The sequence below is a fragment of the Barbus barbus genome, assembly GCF_936440315.1.
Source record: "Barbus barbus genome assembly, chromosome: 44".
Classification (NCBI taxonomy): Eukaryota; Metazoa; Chordata; class Actinopteri; order Cypriniformes; family Cyprinidae; genus Barbus; species Barbus barbus.
The window spans coordinates 10,835,665-10,852,510 of NC_136722.1; the positions used below are offsets into that span (position 1 = coordinate 10,835,665).

Consider the following 16,846-nt stretch of genomic DNA (forward strand, 5'->3'; position numbering starts at 1 on the left):
TTCATCAACTGGAAAAAAATCATTCTGGGAGTGATTCCAGCGAAACTGTTTCTCTGCTTTTATCATTATAGTTGTGGTGTGGACTTTGCAATTCTTTAATAGTGAGAACGATTTTTAGAGCTATATCTTTATCGTTATCTTTATAGTTATCGTCCTTGGTGTGAAAGGGGCTTTAGTCATTTATAGAGTTAATTGAATATTTCACAATATTTCTGTTTTACTGTATTTTTATCACATAAATGCAGCCTTGATGTGCATAAGAGATTTCTCTCAAAATGTAAAAAAAAAAAAAGGAATGACCTCATACTATTGAGCAGTAGTGAATATATATGTATGTGTATGTATATGTATATATTATGTGTTTTAAAAGAAGAACAATATTTTGACACCTCTTGGATACATCAAACATGTGAAGTGAATAGTTTGCAGATGCTACTTGGTTTGATATTTAGCATTTAATTTGAAAGCATTTTAGACTATTTTAAGTGTAAATTAAATACAATTGTTTTTGGGAACACTATGTACATCCTTCATAGTATAAGTTATGACTGATCTAAGATCACATGATATTTGATGCATAACATTTATCAAAGTCTGTTCTCTCTGAGATGGACACACACATAAAGATACAACAGGGTGCCTGAGACAATTAGCTGGCGTTATTTGATCCGGCCAAATACTGATTAATCAGGGAGAGGAATGCACACACATCTGTGTGTGTGTGTGCTGTCCACGCCTCTCGTGAGTGGGCTGGGTGCTGGGGGGTTTGGGTTCAGAGGGAATAGGCTGTCAGCTGTGAGAAATATGTCATGGTTGTTGCGTCCCATGCAGCACATCTGGTGCTCATTGGCAGGATGCTGGAGAGAGCATCAGCCCCGACAGCCAGGTGGATCTGCCAATTCTCAACCCGCTTCTGTCACTGCGAGGGTCTCCTGCACCCCTCCTCACAACACTCTCATTATTCTTGTTTTCTTTCGCTCTGCATCCCTCTAGAGCATGACTCTCAGTCGTAGTCATTTTATTTGGTCCTGTTGAAAGGGCTTCAGGGATTGTGACAGACATGTTCTTTGAGACTTCCTAACGTCCGGTCGAGGAGTGCAGCATCTGCCTGTAACTTCTGACTGCCAACTCACATACTGTACAGTCCTGCAGGATACACTTCCTTTTTAGAAATGATACATTTAAGGCCTGTGTGCACTTAACGGGATTGGGCAAAACTGTTTACTGCATGCAAAAAAAAAAAGAGAATTTAAGGCTTCATTTATCATTCATGTTGGAATTTGGATTTACTTGGCCATTTCATACAGGATGTTGAATAGTAATGACAGGAAGAAAAATGTACTAAACTATAATTCAAATGCTGTCTCACAAAGACAGGATTTTTCGTTAAGTCTAACAGAACAAATCATTGGGACAAACCATTAAAAATTACATTAATAATGTTGACTAATTATTCTGATTTATATTCACTGTACTTTTTTAGCTTATTAGAAATTTCCAGTGTTATTATTAATCGAAACTAAAACTATTAAACCTTTAGTTATTTGAAATAAAGCTGAAATAAAATAAAATATAAATATTAGAGGAATAACTTGCATTTAAAAAAAAAAAGAATAATGAAAATTAGAAATGTTGCCTGGGCAAGTAACTAAAATAATATAAGTTTAACATAAAACACTAAAATTACAAAAACTAAAATAAATATAAATAAAAGCTAAATAGAAGTATTTAAAAAAAATAAAAAATTACAAAAGAACAAAACTTTTGCTAAAACAAACAACAATTTAAATGAAAACAGAAAAATAAAAATATAAGCTAATTAAAAATATACATATTCGAATAGTATATAAATCATACTAAAATAATACTGGACATTTCTCTTAGATAAATTTAGCAAGTTCAGTTGTGTCAAAGCCATCAGTAGAGCCATAAAAAATAATAGCATATATAATAATAGATATAGTAGCACAACATTTTTTTTTCCGTATAACTGTCTGTCTGTCTGTCTGTCTGTCTGTCTGTCTACAAACACACACACACATCTGTGTGTGTGTGTGTCTGTATGAAAAACAAATGCGTATAAGTGGCATTTAAAACAATAATGATGCTTAAGGATGATTTCTATGAAAAATGAAATGTATTATTAAAAATTATACTAATTACATTTCAGTTATTATTATACTTCCCTTAAGTTCACATTTGAATTGCAGTTTGTGCGTTTGTAAGTTTGTGCGTTTGTAAGCTTAGTGGTTTAGTCGAAGTCTCTTCTTGGCTGTTCTGCCTGTGGACTCCATGACTTTCCAGAGCAAAACAGGATATCAGTTACACCTGAGTTATCAGGCGTTATTTCAGCACACTGTGTCCTTACACTTGATTTATTGCTAATTTTTTGCATATCGGCCCATAACGTGGCCGATTGGCAGCGTAAACCCACTCATTGGCTGGAGGAAATGCAAGCCTGAAAACATTCACCTGATAAACGTTAGATAAACACAAAGCTGGAAAGAGCCAAACAAAACAGAGGGAGCAGAAAGCGTCCTGTCAGTCTCTGGTTTCTGATAGTAAGTGTTATTTAAAAAGCAGCTGATGTGGGTTATGTTGTCTCACTCAAAGCCATCTGTCTCCTTACCTCACACAGGCTGCTCTTAGTGCCTTGAAACAGCTGTCAGAACAAGGACTGGACCCGGTGGATGGACCAATCAAGGTAGAGAATGGATCATGTGACATGTATGTACAAACAGAGCCGTAAGTATGCCACAACACCTTCATTTTAGAAAAGATCACATATGTAAATAACTCCCGACCAGAAGAAATCCGTTATGTTTCGATGACGTTATATCTAAATGACAAAAGCGCTCAGAGGCAATCTGGGTAGCTATTGCCTTTTATATAAACTGTTAGGAGATTCTCAAGATGATTTAACGAAATAGACATGATTTATACTTTTTTCCATTTAAATATTTACAGATCATCATGTTAGCGGCCTTGAAATGTTTCCCATGTGTTGTTCCAAGCAGAGTTAGCTTAATTTAAGCCAATATATTGGCCTGATTCTTGCATAAACCAGAATTAATTCAATGTTTTGAATGCTGTCCTAAAATGTATGATGTAATATCAGTTCATTACACAAGTAAATAACAGTTTATTTAAAAACAACTGCCACAGTACGAGTATACAGCGCTGGTTTAATGATTGATTGATTGAGATCATTGTTACAGGTTATGTAATCGGGTTGGGAACACAAAATAACATTTATCGGCTTAGCTCATGAATATTAATTTTGTGATTTGAGTCATAATTGATTTGCATAAGGGAATACCTTAAGCGTCATCACCAGTTTTACAGTCATCATTTTATGTAACTGGCTACACTGTTTTTTTTCTCTGCACTGCAGCTCAACAAAACAAAGCTCTTAAAAGGTGGAGGGGAACTTATAAAGACACTTATGATGGTTGTTTTTTACCTGAATATGCAAAATAATAAAAGATTTTAAAGGGATAGTTCACCCAAAAATGAAAATTGTCATTAATTACTCATGTCATTCCAAACCTGAAAATAAGATTCATGTTCTGAACACAAATTAAGACATTTTTGATGAAATCTGAGAGCTTTCTGACCCATAGACAACAATGTAACTCAAATGTTTCCAGACCCAGAAACATAGTAAAAACGTTGTTAAAATAGTCCTTGTGACATCAGTGGTTCAACCGTAATTTTACGAAGCTATGAGAATACTTTTTGTGCAAGAAGAAAACTAAAATAATGACTTTATTCGGCAAATCTTCCACCATTATCGAGAGTACCAAGACGCACAAAAAGTATTCTCGTAGCTTCATAAAATTTTGGTTGAACCACTGATGTCACATGGACTATTTTAATGATCTCCTTACTATCTTTCTGGGCCTTGAACATGGTAGTTGCGTTGCTGTCTATAGAGGGTCAGAAAGCTCTCGGATTTCATCAAAAATATCTTAATTTGTGTTCCGAAGATGAACAAAAGTCTTACGGGTTTGGAACGACACGAGGGTGAGTAATTAATGACAGAATTTTCATTTTTGGGTGAACTAACCCTTTAACTAACTAAAGTATTTTATAGTATAGTATATAGTATCCCAGATGAGAGTAAAACTGAGATTATTGTGTTTGGCTCTTCCGAAGTCCCAAACATTTCTCATGTAAATTCTGGTTTTCTATCTCCTTCAGTTAAATCAGGTGTAAAAAACGTGGGCGTCTTTTTTGATAGTGCACTTAAATTTGATAAATGTAGTTAAATAAATGTTGTTGTCAAATAAAGTTTTTATCAGTTAAGAACGTTGGCTAAAGTGAAGACTTCCTTTTAAGCACTTTGAAACTGCAATTCATGCTTTTATTTCTTCTAGAATTGATTATTGTAATTCCCTGTATCTGAGAATAAACAGTTCTTCAGTATCTAGATTACAAATGGTCCAAAATGCGGCTGCACGTCTTTTAACCAGTGTTCGTGAATACAAACATATTACTCCTGTGTTAATGTCTTTCCATTGGCTCCAAGTATGCTTTAGAATTGATTTTAAAGTGCTTTTGCTTGTTTTTAAATGTTTAAATGGCCTCGCCCCCCCCTTACCTCTCTGACTTGTTGTGTGAATATCATCCGGAAACAACTCTTAGGTGTGACAACCAGACTGTTCCAAAGTCAAAATTAAAATCTAGGGGTGATCGAGCTTTTGCCATAGCCTCACCTAAACTTTGGAACACGTTACCAATCCATATTAGCACTGCACCAACATTACATATTTTTAAATCAAAGTTAAAAACGTATCTCTTCACTATAGCCTATGAGTTGTGATGTTGTTTGCTGTCTGATGTTTTGCTTGGTTTGTGCTCGCTTTTAGAAGTCTTTTACATCATTGGTCAATTTTAGTTGTTTTTAATTGTGCTTTATACATAAATTGAGACTTGAGCGCAATTATCAAATGACAAATACTTCTAGTAAATTATATAAAGATGTAATCTGATGTACAATGTTGCGATCTTTTCTCACGAGCTGCTCATGATAACAGTGTTTTCAGTGTCTCGACGTGGTTCACAGTAAATGTCGCTCCACACGAACAAGCAATGTGAGTTTGAGTCACTTCTAACATGCGTTTGAAACTGTGACGTACGCCAAACTTCTTCCCAAGTTTGTTATGAGAATGCTTTATAAATCTGTTGTCAATGAAAGAGAAGCATTTCAAAAGAGAAGTTTTCCACAAAAATAAGGTTTGAAAGCAAAGAAAGATTTCTGGTTGTTTTTGGTTTGAAAGCAAAGAAAAGAACAACCATAAATATTAGTATTGTAATTGTACTGTTGTTAAATAATAATATAGTTAAAATATTATTATAAAGTCAAATAGTATTAAATTGATATTTATTTTTTATATAATAATTATATATATATATATATATATATATATATATATATATAATTTTTTAAGTAATTTATTTTTTATATAGTAGTAATATTAATTAATATTAGTCACATTTCAATTTTCGCCTGTTTTTTAATGAAATAATGCATATACAGTTCCATGGCTGGTAAAAATATTTTCTCAAGCCAGGTATGGCAAAATGTTATTTTTAGACCCTGGGTGTATCAATATTGTTGGCCAATCGCATTAAAAAAAAGTAGCAAGTCACAGTTAAATACAGCTTGTTGGAAAATATAAGCCATTCAAGATTTCTTCAAACTTCCTGTTTCAGTTGAAAACATGTCAACACAGAAAAGAGAACTACTTGTCAGAAAAATAACTACTCATTCTATGCTTTCATTGCTTTGTATTGCTACTGCTTGTCTTATTGCCTCCTTAAGATGAATCACTTATGTTAATTTTTGGATAAAAATATCCGCGAAATGAATAAATGTAATCAAGCCATGTTATGTGGTCTTTAGTTAGTACACACTGCTCATTCTCTCTCTCACACACACACACACACACACACACACACACACAGTATAGTAAATATCAGTGACAGGTGGAGCGCCTTTTTGATTTTGTACTGCAGAGACAGACAAGATTTGTCCTTTAAATGTCAACGTCTGAAACCTGTCAGCTCACTCCACTTAATGACTAAAAGGATTACACACACACACACACACACACACTGGCTGAGTTTATCACTTTCACAGAAACACACGCACACAATATGGATTTTCCTGCAGTGGAAACCCTCTCGCGACTCCACTCCGTGTCTTTGCATGATCTTTATCCTCCTGTAATCAGAGGGGCTGCTGTGGGAAAAATGGATCTCTGTCATATCCGCGATGAACAGAGCGCTGGAGAATGAAATATGAGAATGGAAATGATAGACACACCAGAACGGAAATCTCACCAACCCGTTCAAGAATATTTTCATAGTAGGTGTGCCGTAGGAAAAGGTTAAAGAAATGTTTATTTACAGTGGCTTCGGCTTCTCATTGCAGTCATGAGCTAGAACAGAACCAAGAGGAGAAACTGCCCTGTTCGACAGCCCATATAGGTCACAATGAACGGGGTTGATGGGAAGCAAATACTTCAGTAAAAATCATTATCTATACTAGGGCTGGGCGATATGGCCTAAAAAATATTTTTTCACAAAAAATCCGATTTACGATTTAAATAGATTTTTTTTCCCCTACTTAAAATCAATCTGCAGATGACAAAGAAATTGTTCAAAACAAGTTCTAACTTTACGGAGTGTCTATTTACACTAAGTGCAAATAGCCCGCCTTGTTGGCAAAGGCTATTTACACTAACATGCGATTGAGTTAGTCAACAAAAAGACGCCCATATAGCATCAATTTCAGTGGTGTAGATGGTAAGGCGCACAGCTTTTTCCCCCAGGCTGTGAGAGCCCTGAACTCAAACCACCCTGCCCCCCTCTGAAACCCCATGCAAGCCCCTACCTCCTGAAACATGGACCACCCCCCAAACCTTACCACACCAAAGAAAAACTGTATGGAACTTTAATTGTTTTATTTATTTTTATTTTTTGTGCAATTCGAAGTGTGCTACACACAGGTGAGTGGGCCTGTACAAACCACCTGTAGTAACACACTCTCCTCTATGTGCACTATGGACACTTACACACACTGCTGCGTGTGCACAATCCCACAAAAGACTCAGCAATATATGTATGTTTACATGCTCATGCACTACAAATCATCCTGCACTGTTCCCCAACCAGCTGCTGACTCAAATGTCTCTCTTTGCACATGTACAGTATTTGTGAAGCATTCGTATAGTTTGTATTTTTTATCTTCTATTTTTTTACTTTGTATAGGGTAAATATTTATGTGAAGCATTCGTATAGTTTGTATTTTTTATCCTTTATTCTTTTAGTTAGTATAGGGTAAATACTTATATATAGCATACTTATAGTTAAATCTGTCAGTAGGTTAGTAGTGTATATGTTTATAGTGTTTTTTTTTTACTTCATTGTTGTATGTCTGTATTTATGTAGCACCGTGGTCCTGCGAGACACGACATTTCGTTCCACTGTATGTCCCCACATGTAGCGGAATGACTATAAAGCTCAACTTGAACTTGAACTTGAACTTTTTGATGCGATCGACCTGAGTTCGAGCCCGCCTTTCACCAAACTTTTTTCTCCCTTTTCAAATCTCATATCGCATCGGAAAGGCATTTATTTTCAATAAAAATAAAGGAAATAATCAAAAAGTTGAAAATAAAAGTATCGGGTAGGGTAGGTGTAGGGAGGGCTAGGGAGGGTATTGCTATTTGCACTTAGTGTAAATAGTATCTATTGCTAAGAAAATATGCTATTTGCACTTATAGTATAAATAGTATAAAATAGCTATAAATAGCTATTTGCACTTATTAGTATAAATAGAATCTAATTGCTATTTACATGCAGTGCTCACTGATAGGCGCTGCCCTAACTTTATTTAGTTTTGATTTTCCCTTCTGGGATTTGATCTGGATTTCCCCCCTTGGGGTTAAAGTGCAATCAGAAACAACAAGCCAAAAAGACAGTGAAAATGTAACATAAAATAACGTTACATAACATAAAATGTAACATAGGCCTAACATAAGACATAAAATTATGTGACGCCCTTTGGCCTGAATCGTGAATCAGTATTCAGAAAGCCACAGAAAACAAATAATGATTGCTAACGGTTGCCTGTTATGCCTCGTTTCCACTGAGCGGTACGGTACAGTACAGTACAATTCGGTACGGGTAACCCTGATCAGGCTTGCGTTTTCATTGCCAACAGTACCCTTTACTTGATAGGCATGGTGTATGCCGGAAAGTAGCGATCGACAATAAAGCGACAACTCTGCCTCTTTTATGTCGGTTTTTATGAACAATAATAGCTATTATAAAAGTATAAGTACAAAGTATAAGAGAATAATAAAGACAAAAGCAAACAATTCACAGTCAAATGTTTGCTACAGTCAGCGCTGTAAGTTATATGGAAAAGTTCAAAATAAATATAAAGTTAAACTTTGTGCTCAGTCAAAACGATATGACCAGGACCAAATAATATGTTCATGAGACCACGAATGCCTGTTAAATACACACAAAACTAATTGATTCTCGTTTAATCACCACAAAGACATCAGAGCCAGCGGCAAATGTCAGAAGGACTAGCCGAGCGTAAGGCTGCTCGAGGCAGATACATGAGCACGGAGCACCTGGTGATCGCCTGGAGCTCCGAAATTGGCATAGCAAATTTTCAATAGGCTCTATATATTTATAAATAAACCGCAGATTTGAGTTTTAAACATTTACATTCTCGCCTGAAAAACTTTCATGGCAGAATAACAGTAATATTTTGAAAATTAGGCGGGTTTTTGGGCAATGACGTTTCACAAGTCCACAAGAACAGACAAGAACACATATTGAGAGACGGTTATTGTCTGTGTGAAAATATAAAAGTATAAAATACACTGTTATATATTTTTTTGTGTTTGCACACTCTGATGTAATAAGCAGAACACAGCAGAGCAGAACGAGTGAAGGAGAAGCTTTATCCCCTTGTATGACGAAAAGAGACGATTCTGGTAAACCAATCAACATCTGCAGTGAGTTTAGCTCCACTCTTTTGGTACCCTTTGCTGTGCTAGGTACCCCAATGAAAGGGTACCAAAAAAGTGGTAAGGTACGGTTCGCTATTTTGGTACCATTCACAACTTCTGACAATGGAAACGGACATAATTCCGTACCGTACTGTACTGTACCAAACTGTACCGCTCAGTGGAAACGAGCCATTACATTACCAGTGCTTGCTTATTCAATGAAGTCAAAGCTTTTTGAAAAAAAAATCTATTTGTGGCGGTCAGTTTTGATATTGTGGCAGGCCGCCACATATAAATCAATGTATGGGAAACACTGCATTACAGAACATAAAATTTCACTTAGCCTACCACATAGAGTAAGGAGAGATGACTGAGGACGATGACGAATGATTTGCAGATCCTGAGTACCATGACAAACATGCTACTGCCGCTTCATAGTAAAAACAGCGCACGTGCGATCGCCAATCTCGAAAATGAAACTAAAAAGCCATCGTGCATTCAAAAGCAGTTTCAATGCCATGCATAATAGCGGCTCCTTGATGCCCGCAATTATGATTACCTAATGATATAACTGCGAGAGAAAGTATTGATATTTATCTCCTATCTCGTTCTGTAGTAAAATCGATTTATCGCCCAGCCCTAATCTGTACATCACTGCATTACTTTATATAATTTATATATACAGTGCCCTTCAAAAGTATTGGAACAGTAAAGACAAAATTGGAGTCCAGAAAGCTGGGGTGATGCTCTGACAATTTACTGTCCTCAGGAGACTTTGACACAGAATTACAGATGCTACACAGCAAGATGCAAACCTCTGACCAGCACCAAAAATAGAAAGGCAAGATTAGAGTTTCCAAAAAAGCACATAGGTGAGCCAGAAGAGTTTTGGAACTGTGTTTATGGACCGATGAGACAAAGATGAACCTTTATCTAAGTGATGGCAAAGCAAAAATGTGGAGAAAAAAAGGGAACTCCAATGATCCCAAGAATACAGCCTCATCTGCAAAGCATGGTGGAGGTGGTGTCATGGCATGGGCATGCATGGGCTGTCTCTGGAACAGGCCCTCTTAACTTTACTGATGACTTAATGTATGATGACAGTATCAGAATGAATTTGGAAGGGTAAAAACCATCTTGCCCACCAATATTAAAGAAAATGCCACCAGATTCATTGGGAAGTGCTTCATATTGCATCAGAACAATGACCCAATGACCCTGCCAGTTCAGTCAAGGAATTTATAAGGGCAAAGAAATGGAAAGTCTTAGATTGCCCAAGTCAGTCTCCAGATTTAAATGAACATGAATTTCACCAGCTGGAGAGGAGAGTGAAGGCAGAAACTCCCCCAAACAAGCAACAATTGTTGCAAATGCCACAGCCATATCACCCTGCAGCCCAAGACCGGTTGCCTACTGAAGCTAAGCAGGGTTGAGCCTGGTCAGTACCTGGATTTCACCTCCGGTGAAAAACTAGGTTGCTGTTGGAAGAGGTGTTAGTGAGGCCAGCAGGGGGTGCTCAACCTGTGGTCTGTGTGGGTCCTAACGCCCCGGTATAGTGACGGGGACACTATACTGTCAAAAAGCACCGTCTTTCGGATGAGACGTTAAACCGAGGTCCTCACTCTCTGTGGTCATTAAAAATCCCATGGCACTTCTCGTAAAGTGTAGGGGTGTAACCCTGGACAAATTCCCTCTACTGGCCCTTGTCTATCATGGCCTCCTAATAATCCCATCCACTTGATTGGCTCTATGACTCTCTCCTCTCCACCTGTAGCTGGTGTGTGGTGAGCGCACTGGCGCCGTTGTCCTGTGGCTGCCGTCGCATCATCCAAGTGGATGCTGCACACTGGTGGTGGTTAAGGAGAGACCCCCCCACATGATTGTAAAGTGCTTTGGGTGTACAGCAATACACAATAAAGCGCTATATAAATGCATCATTCATTCATTCATTCATTCAACAATTGGAATTGGCTGCATTAAAGGATGAGAAAAGCATTTCAAAGGATGAGACCAAGAGTCTGGTGATGTCTATGGGTCACAGACTCACTGCTGTGATTGTGCGCAAGGGATCGGCAACTAAATAATAGCTTTTAATCTTTTATATCTGCCTTATGCTCGATGTATTTGGTAAAACATCTGTGTCGAAACGTCTAATAATAAAATGTGACATTCTGTAGGTTTGTCTCATATTCATCTTTTAATCATATTTGCAAATGTCTTGACTCCACAGCCAACAGAGCAATTTTGTGTTTACTGTTCCAGTACTTATGGAGGGCACTGTACATCACTGTTTAAAAGTTTATTTGATTTAAACAAAAAACAGTAATATTGTGAAATATTAATTACAATTCAAAATAAATGTTTTCTATTTAAATATATTTTAAAATTGAATCTATTTCTGTAATGCAAAGCTGAATTTTCAGCATCATTACTTCAGTCTTCATTGAATATGCAGATTTGGTGCTCAAGAAACATTTTATTTTTATTATAAGTAGCAATGTTCAAATCAATTGTGTAAAAACATTTAATTTCAGGATTCTTTGATAAATAGAAAGTTCTTTACTATCACTTTTAGTCAATTTAATGCATGCTTGCTTAAAAAAGAAAAAAAAACTGACCCCCAACATTTGAACAGTAGAGGTTATTATTAAATATTAATTTATAACATCATTTAATAGGTATTGATAGAACCACAAAACCAATTTTTTTTTATCAATTATTTTAATGTATGTTATTTGAACATTATTATTTTTTATTATTTGTATTTTTATTGTAGATGTTATGTGTAATTCTGTATTTTTATATTTAAAATTTATATTATTTTATATTTACTTTTTTATGTTTGTATTATATTATTACATGTAATTTGTGTGTAGTGTGTATATATATATATATATATATATATATATATATATATATATATATATATATATATATATATATATATATATATATATATATATATATATATATATATATATATATATATATATATATATATATATATATATATAAATATATATATATATAAAATGTTATTATATCATTATTACTTTATTTATTTTTATGCAGTGATGTATCATAATTAATCTTCATTTGTACCTGTTTGTCTTGTAGACAAGCGAAACGTCTAGCCGAGCGGACGGACAGCAAACCGACTAACTCAGGCACCACTGCTCAGGACTGCAAGGATTCAAAGGCCGTCGTCTAGGAGCTGATGATGCCCCCCAAAAGCCCCCACGACCGCCGCTGCATCCTTCTACATGTGTCAACATGCAATATGGTGGATGTGTCCCAAGATATGAAATGACAAAAAATGCATTCTTTGAGTCTATGTGAAGACAACACTATCTTAACACAACATTTATTTACTCTAGAGTTAACTAAAAAGAGCAAGCAAGTGAACTTAAAAAAATGATAAAAATGTAATGCATGGTAATGTTTGAAAATTAAGGGAAATTTCCCCATTTGATAGATGTTTGAATATTATTTTCACCTTGCCTCCAAGTGATATGGATTTAAACAGGCTTATGTCATGCCATTAGTATACAAAAAAAAAAACATTGGGGAAAACAAAGTTGTGTATCTTATTTGGGGGGTTATTATTATTTTCCTTTTCTCTTTAATCTATGAATAATAATGCTTGAGTATTTAAAGATTAATCAATGCCAGTGCTGTGAAGTCGTAGTTGTTGTCTTCATATATAGTCACCCAGCTTACCGTGTATGCTGACATAAAGCATTCATCTATCTATATGGATGTATATGACTTGTAGAATATCATACGCAGAGGAAAAGAAAAACATATACTACGAGTGCAAACCAATGGATAAAACTGATGCTAGAGGTCAACAGCACAGCGATACAGCTGATCCAGAGTATCCAGTTGAACAAACAACCCTCTTGCCTTCTATAACGTTCCTTGAAATGAGAATTTCTTCTTGACAGAAACACAAGAGGCCCTGAATAGCGATCTACAGGTATGCCTCTTTAGTCCTGTTTGATGATTGTTTTCTTCTCCCTTCAGTTTTGTCCAGCACATCTACACCTATGTTGTGTGTTGTATTGACTCGAGACATCAACTGAGTGCTTTTAAGGACTGCATTCTGGAGAAAAGAGAGGCTGTGATCAATAGAGACATGCTATCTTTTCAAAACGATCGAGTAGTAGAACAATTATCTGAAGCTGGTAACTCACTGGAAGAGCGTTTTTCTCTCCCTGAAGATATACAGTGTAATAACAGACATGTCAGTTACTTGAAATGCAGTAAAATCACATCAGTTCATGTTGAAAATATTGGTGTCTGTTGTCTTCTTTCCCATTTGTTTTTCCATATTTTTAATTTAGCAAAATCCTAGTTTCTAAAATCCTAAATATTTCCAGGTTTAAACCTGTATGAGTTTGTTTCTTGTTGAACACAAAAGAAGATATTCTGAAGATTGTTGTTGACCAAACAGTTGATGGTAGCTATTGACTCCCATAGTATTTTTTTCCCCACACTATGGAAGTCAATGGCTACCATCAACTGTTTAGTTACCAACTTCATTCAAATATCTTTTGTGCTTAAAGGGATAGTTCACCCAAAAATGACAATTCTGTCATTACTCACTCTCATGTCGTTCCAAACCTGTAAGACCTTCGTTCATCTTTGGAACACAAGATATTTTTGATGCATTGCGAGAGCTCTCTGACCCTCCTATAGACAGCAAGGATCCTAACACAATCAAAGCTCAGAAACATAGCAAGGAGATTGTTAAAATAATCCATGTGACATCAGTGGTTCAACCGTAATTGTACGAAGCTACGAGAATACTTTTTGTGCGCAAAGAAAGCAAAAATAACAATTTGTCTCCTCCGCTTCACCCTATAGCGCCAATTTGGAGAGTATCACATACTTAAACAACGTATGTACACAGATACGTTGTTTACATTCAGATCAAAGTGTAAACAACATAAACAGCGTATCTGTGTACAGTGCTGCTGACACAGAACAGCATACATTGTTTACGTATGTGATACTCTCCAAAATGGCGCTATAGGGTGACACGGAGGAGACGAATTGTTGAATAAAGTCATAATTTTGGTTTTCTTTGCACCACAAGAAGTATTCTTGTAGTTTCGTAAATTTACGGTTGAACCACTGATGTCACATGGATTATTTTAATGGTCTCCTTGCTATGTTTCTGAGCTTTGATTGTATTAGGATCCTTGCTGTCTATAGAGGTTCAGAGAGCTCCCGGACTGCAAATATCTTAATTTGTGTTCCGAAGATGAACGAAGGTCTTACAGGTTTACAACGACATGAGGGTGAGTAATTAATGACAGCATTTTCATTTTTGGGTGAACTATCCCTTTAACAGAAGAAACTAAATCATACATGTTAGGAACATGAGTAAATGATGACAGAATTTTCATTTTTGAGTGAACTCTCCCTTTAAGATTACATTCTTTGTAGCTACATAACCATGTTTTCATATTTTCTTGCCAACACATGGGTGTGAATTAAAAACCACAGGCGATTTGCTCAAGCATATGGTGTAGTACTGTGTCATACCTAAAGGGACTTTAAGGCTCAGTAACACATCATCTGTGATTCTTTCAACTATTGCAACACAGCAGTCTAAAAATAGCTCCATAAATAGCTCCATACTATGAGTCCATTCAGTATCACCAAGGAAACAGTCATTCATTCATAGTTAGAGGAATTAATGATTACTACCATACAAGACCAAGCTCACCAATTGGAAAAATAAGTCTGTTACTAAATGTGTGTTCACATTTAGCAAAATTTCATTGGAATCTGAAAGGGTAAATCTTTCACCCACGTAATTCAGCAAATGTAGAGCACTGCCACTCAGAACCTTAGCAAATGTATTTGCAATGCCCTAAAAACTCCCAGAACACCATATAGCAAACGAACAGCAACATGCTAAAAACTCTCAGTAGCCTACATCTTAGCAAAACCATATAATGTGCTAAAAACTCTTAGAACACCTTAGCAAATATATAGCAAAGTGCTAAAAATGTTCAGAACACCTTAACAAATGTTGTTTAGCAGTATCAGGTTGGTATATAGCAGTGGTCGACAACAGGCGGCCCGTGGGCCAAAAGTGGCCCGCCAGCAATAATATCTGGCCCGCGCCCGTAGCCAGATTATTTTGATAGCGGCTGGTTCTGAAATAGATCTTTCATGACAGCAACAGTTACTCACAATCAGAGTAGGCTATGTGAGTGGAGCGGTGTGATTTTGACTGGAGCGAGAAGCGGATTTTTAAAAGTCGGAGCATCATGGTTTTCACTCGCTCCAAGAGTGCTCCATCACGAGTACAATTCTTGCCAACCACCCGTAATATAGCTGCATATTTAGCAAGAATTCACGTTAAACATATTTAGCTAGCTAGATAGAAAAGGATCACTCAAATCAGAAAGAATGTGAAGGCTATGATGACTGCAGTGGACATGAGCAGGAAGTTATATTTCTCCAGTAATTTGTTCCTTCGGAATATATTCAGCTGACAGATGACTTGTTTTCTCAGAATTGCATGATATAAATTCGCACTTGCGAGTTAAAAAAGTCATAATTCTGAGATATAAACTCGCAATTATGAGAACATATCAGTCTGAGAAAAAAAAAGCAAAAATTGCGAGTTTATATCTCAATTTTTGAAATAAAAACAATTTTTATTCATTGGCGGAAACGGGCTTCCATAAAACTGTGATATTTCAAACATACTGAAATACTTTAGATGCGGAGCGGTGTTTCTGATATCAGTGAGCGCGGAGTGATTATTAAATGCGCGGAAGGAAAATTGTTGACGCTCCACACAAATGTGGCTTTTTGTTAATGACTGTCGCAGGACTTTACACAGAGTACAGCTCACTACCAGTTACAAAATACACTGTAACAGTCAGTCACACGCAATTCTAGTTGCATTTTTCATCAATTAATATCTTAAATTATCCTTCGACTATGTTCTGGCCTGCCATCTAGTGGTGAAAAATTTTTTGGCCCGATGCCAAACTTGCTTGCCGACCCCTGGTATATAGTCCCAGCTGAAAAACACAATAGAACCCTGCCCAAAACACAATAGAAAAATGTAGTGGATTTAATGGTTATAATGGGAATTGTATTGGTTTTAATGGAAACTATAATGGTGTCTACTGGTATGTGATGGATTCTATTGGTGGGATGTTAAATCCTATTGGAAAAATGCCCAAAACACACTACAGAAAGGAATTTTGTTATGGTCTTACTGGAAAAAGCTAATGGTTTATAATGGTATTTTAATGGAAACCATTGGAATTTCGGTGATAGTTTCTATTGGGCTTCTATTGTTTTTTTTAGCAGGGGTATACTTATCAAAAGTACAGCAACATGTTAAAAGCACATGACCTTAGCAAATGTTTAGCAACACCTTAGCAATTTGCTAAATTCGCAGTGTGCTAAACAAGAATTGCAACGTGCTAAAAACACTCAGGACATCTTAACAAAAGAATATCAATGTGCTAAAAGCACTTGGAACACCTTAGCAAATCTTTAGCAAGGTGCTAAAAACACTCAAAACACAGTATACAGCCACCCGCTAAACAGCACTTTTTATCAAATGTGTAGCAACATGCTAAAAACATTACGTATTAGCAAATGTTTAGCCTAAAAACCACACAGAACACCGCAGCAAATGCAATATGCGAAACTCGCAACACCTTAGCAAAAGAATAGCAAAGGGCTAAAAACAAATACTATAGCAATAGCTATGCGTGAAAATAACTAAGACCATCTTACCAATATGTGCTAAAAGTCCTTACGAA

At 36.1% G+C, this 16,846-nt stretch overlaps 1 protein-coding gene across 3 annotated transcripts in view; it reads left to right on the forward strand.

Annotated features, from left to right (window-relative positions):
• LOC306863531 (double-stranded RNA-binding protein Staufen homolog 2) overlaps positions 1-13,328 on the forward strand; it is a 140,838-nt gene extending 127,510 nt beyond the window's left edge. The window contains exons 14-15 of one of the 3 annotated variants that reach the window (XM_079406919.1): positions 2,639-2,727; positions 12,156-13,328. In XM_079406919.1, coding sequence (XP_079263045.1) covers positions 2,639-2,727; positions 12,156-12,249 — 183 coding nt within the window. In that variant the 3' untranslated portion in view covers positions 12,250-13,328. Of the gene's footprint in view, positions 1-2,638; positions 2,746-12,155 lie in introns of all 3 variants that reach the window. The other 2 variants (XM_079406918.1, XM_079406920.1) reach the window with 2 other exon arrangements.
• Positions 13,329-16,846: the final 3,518 nt, after the last annotated feature.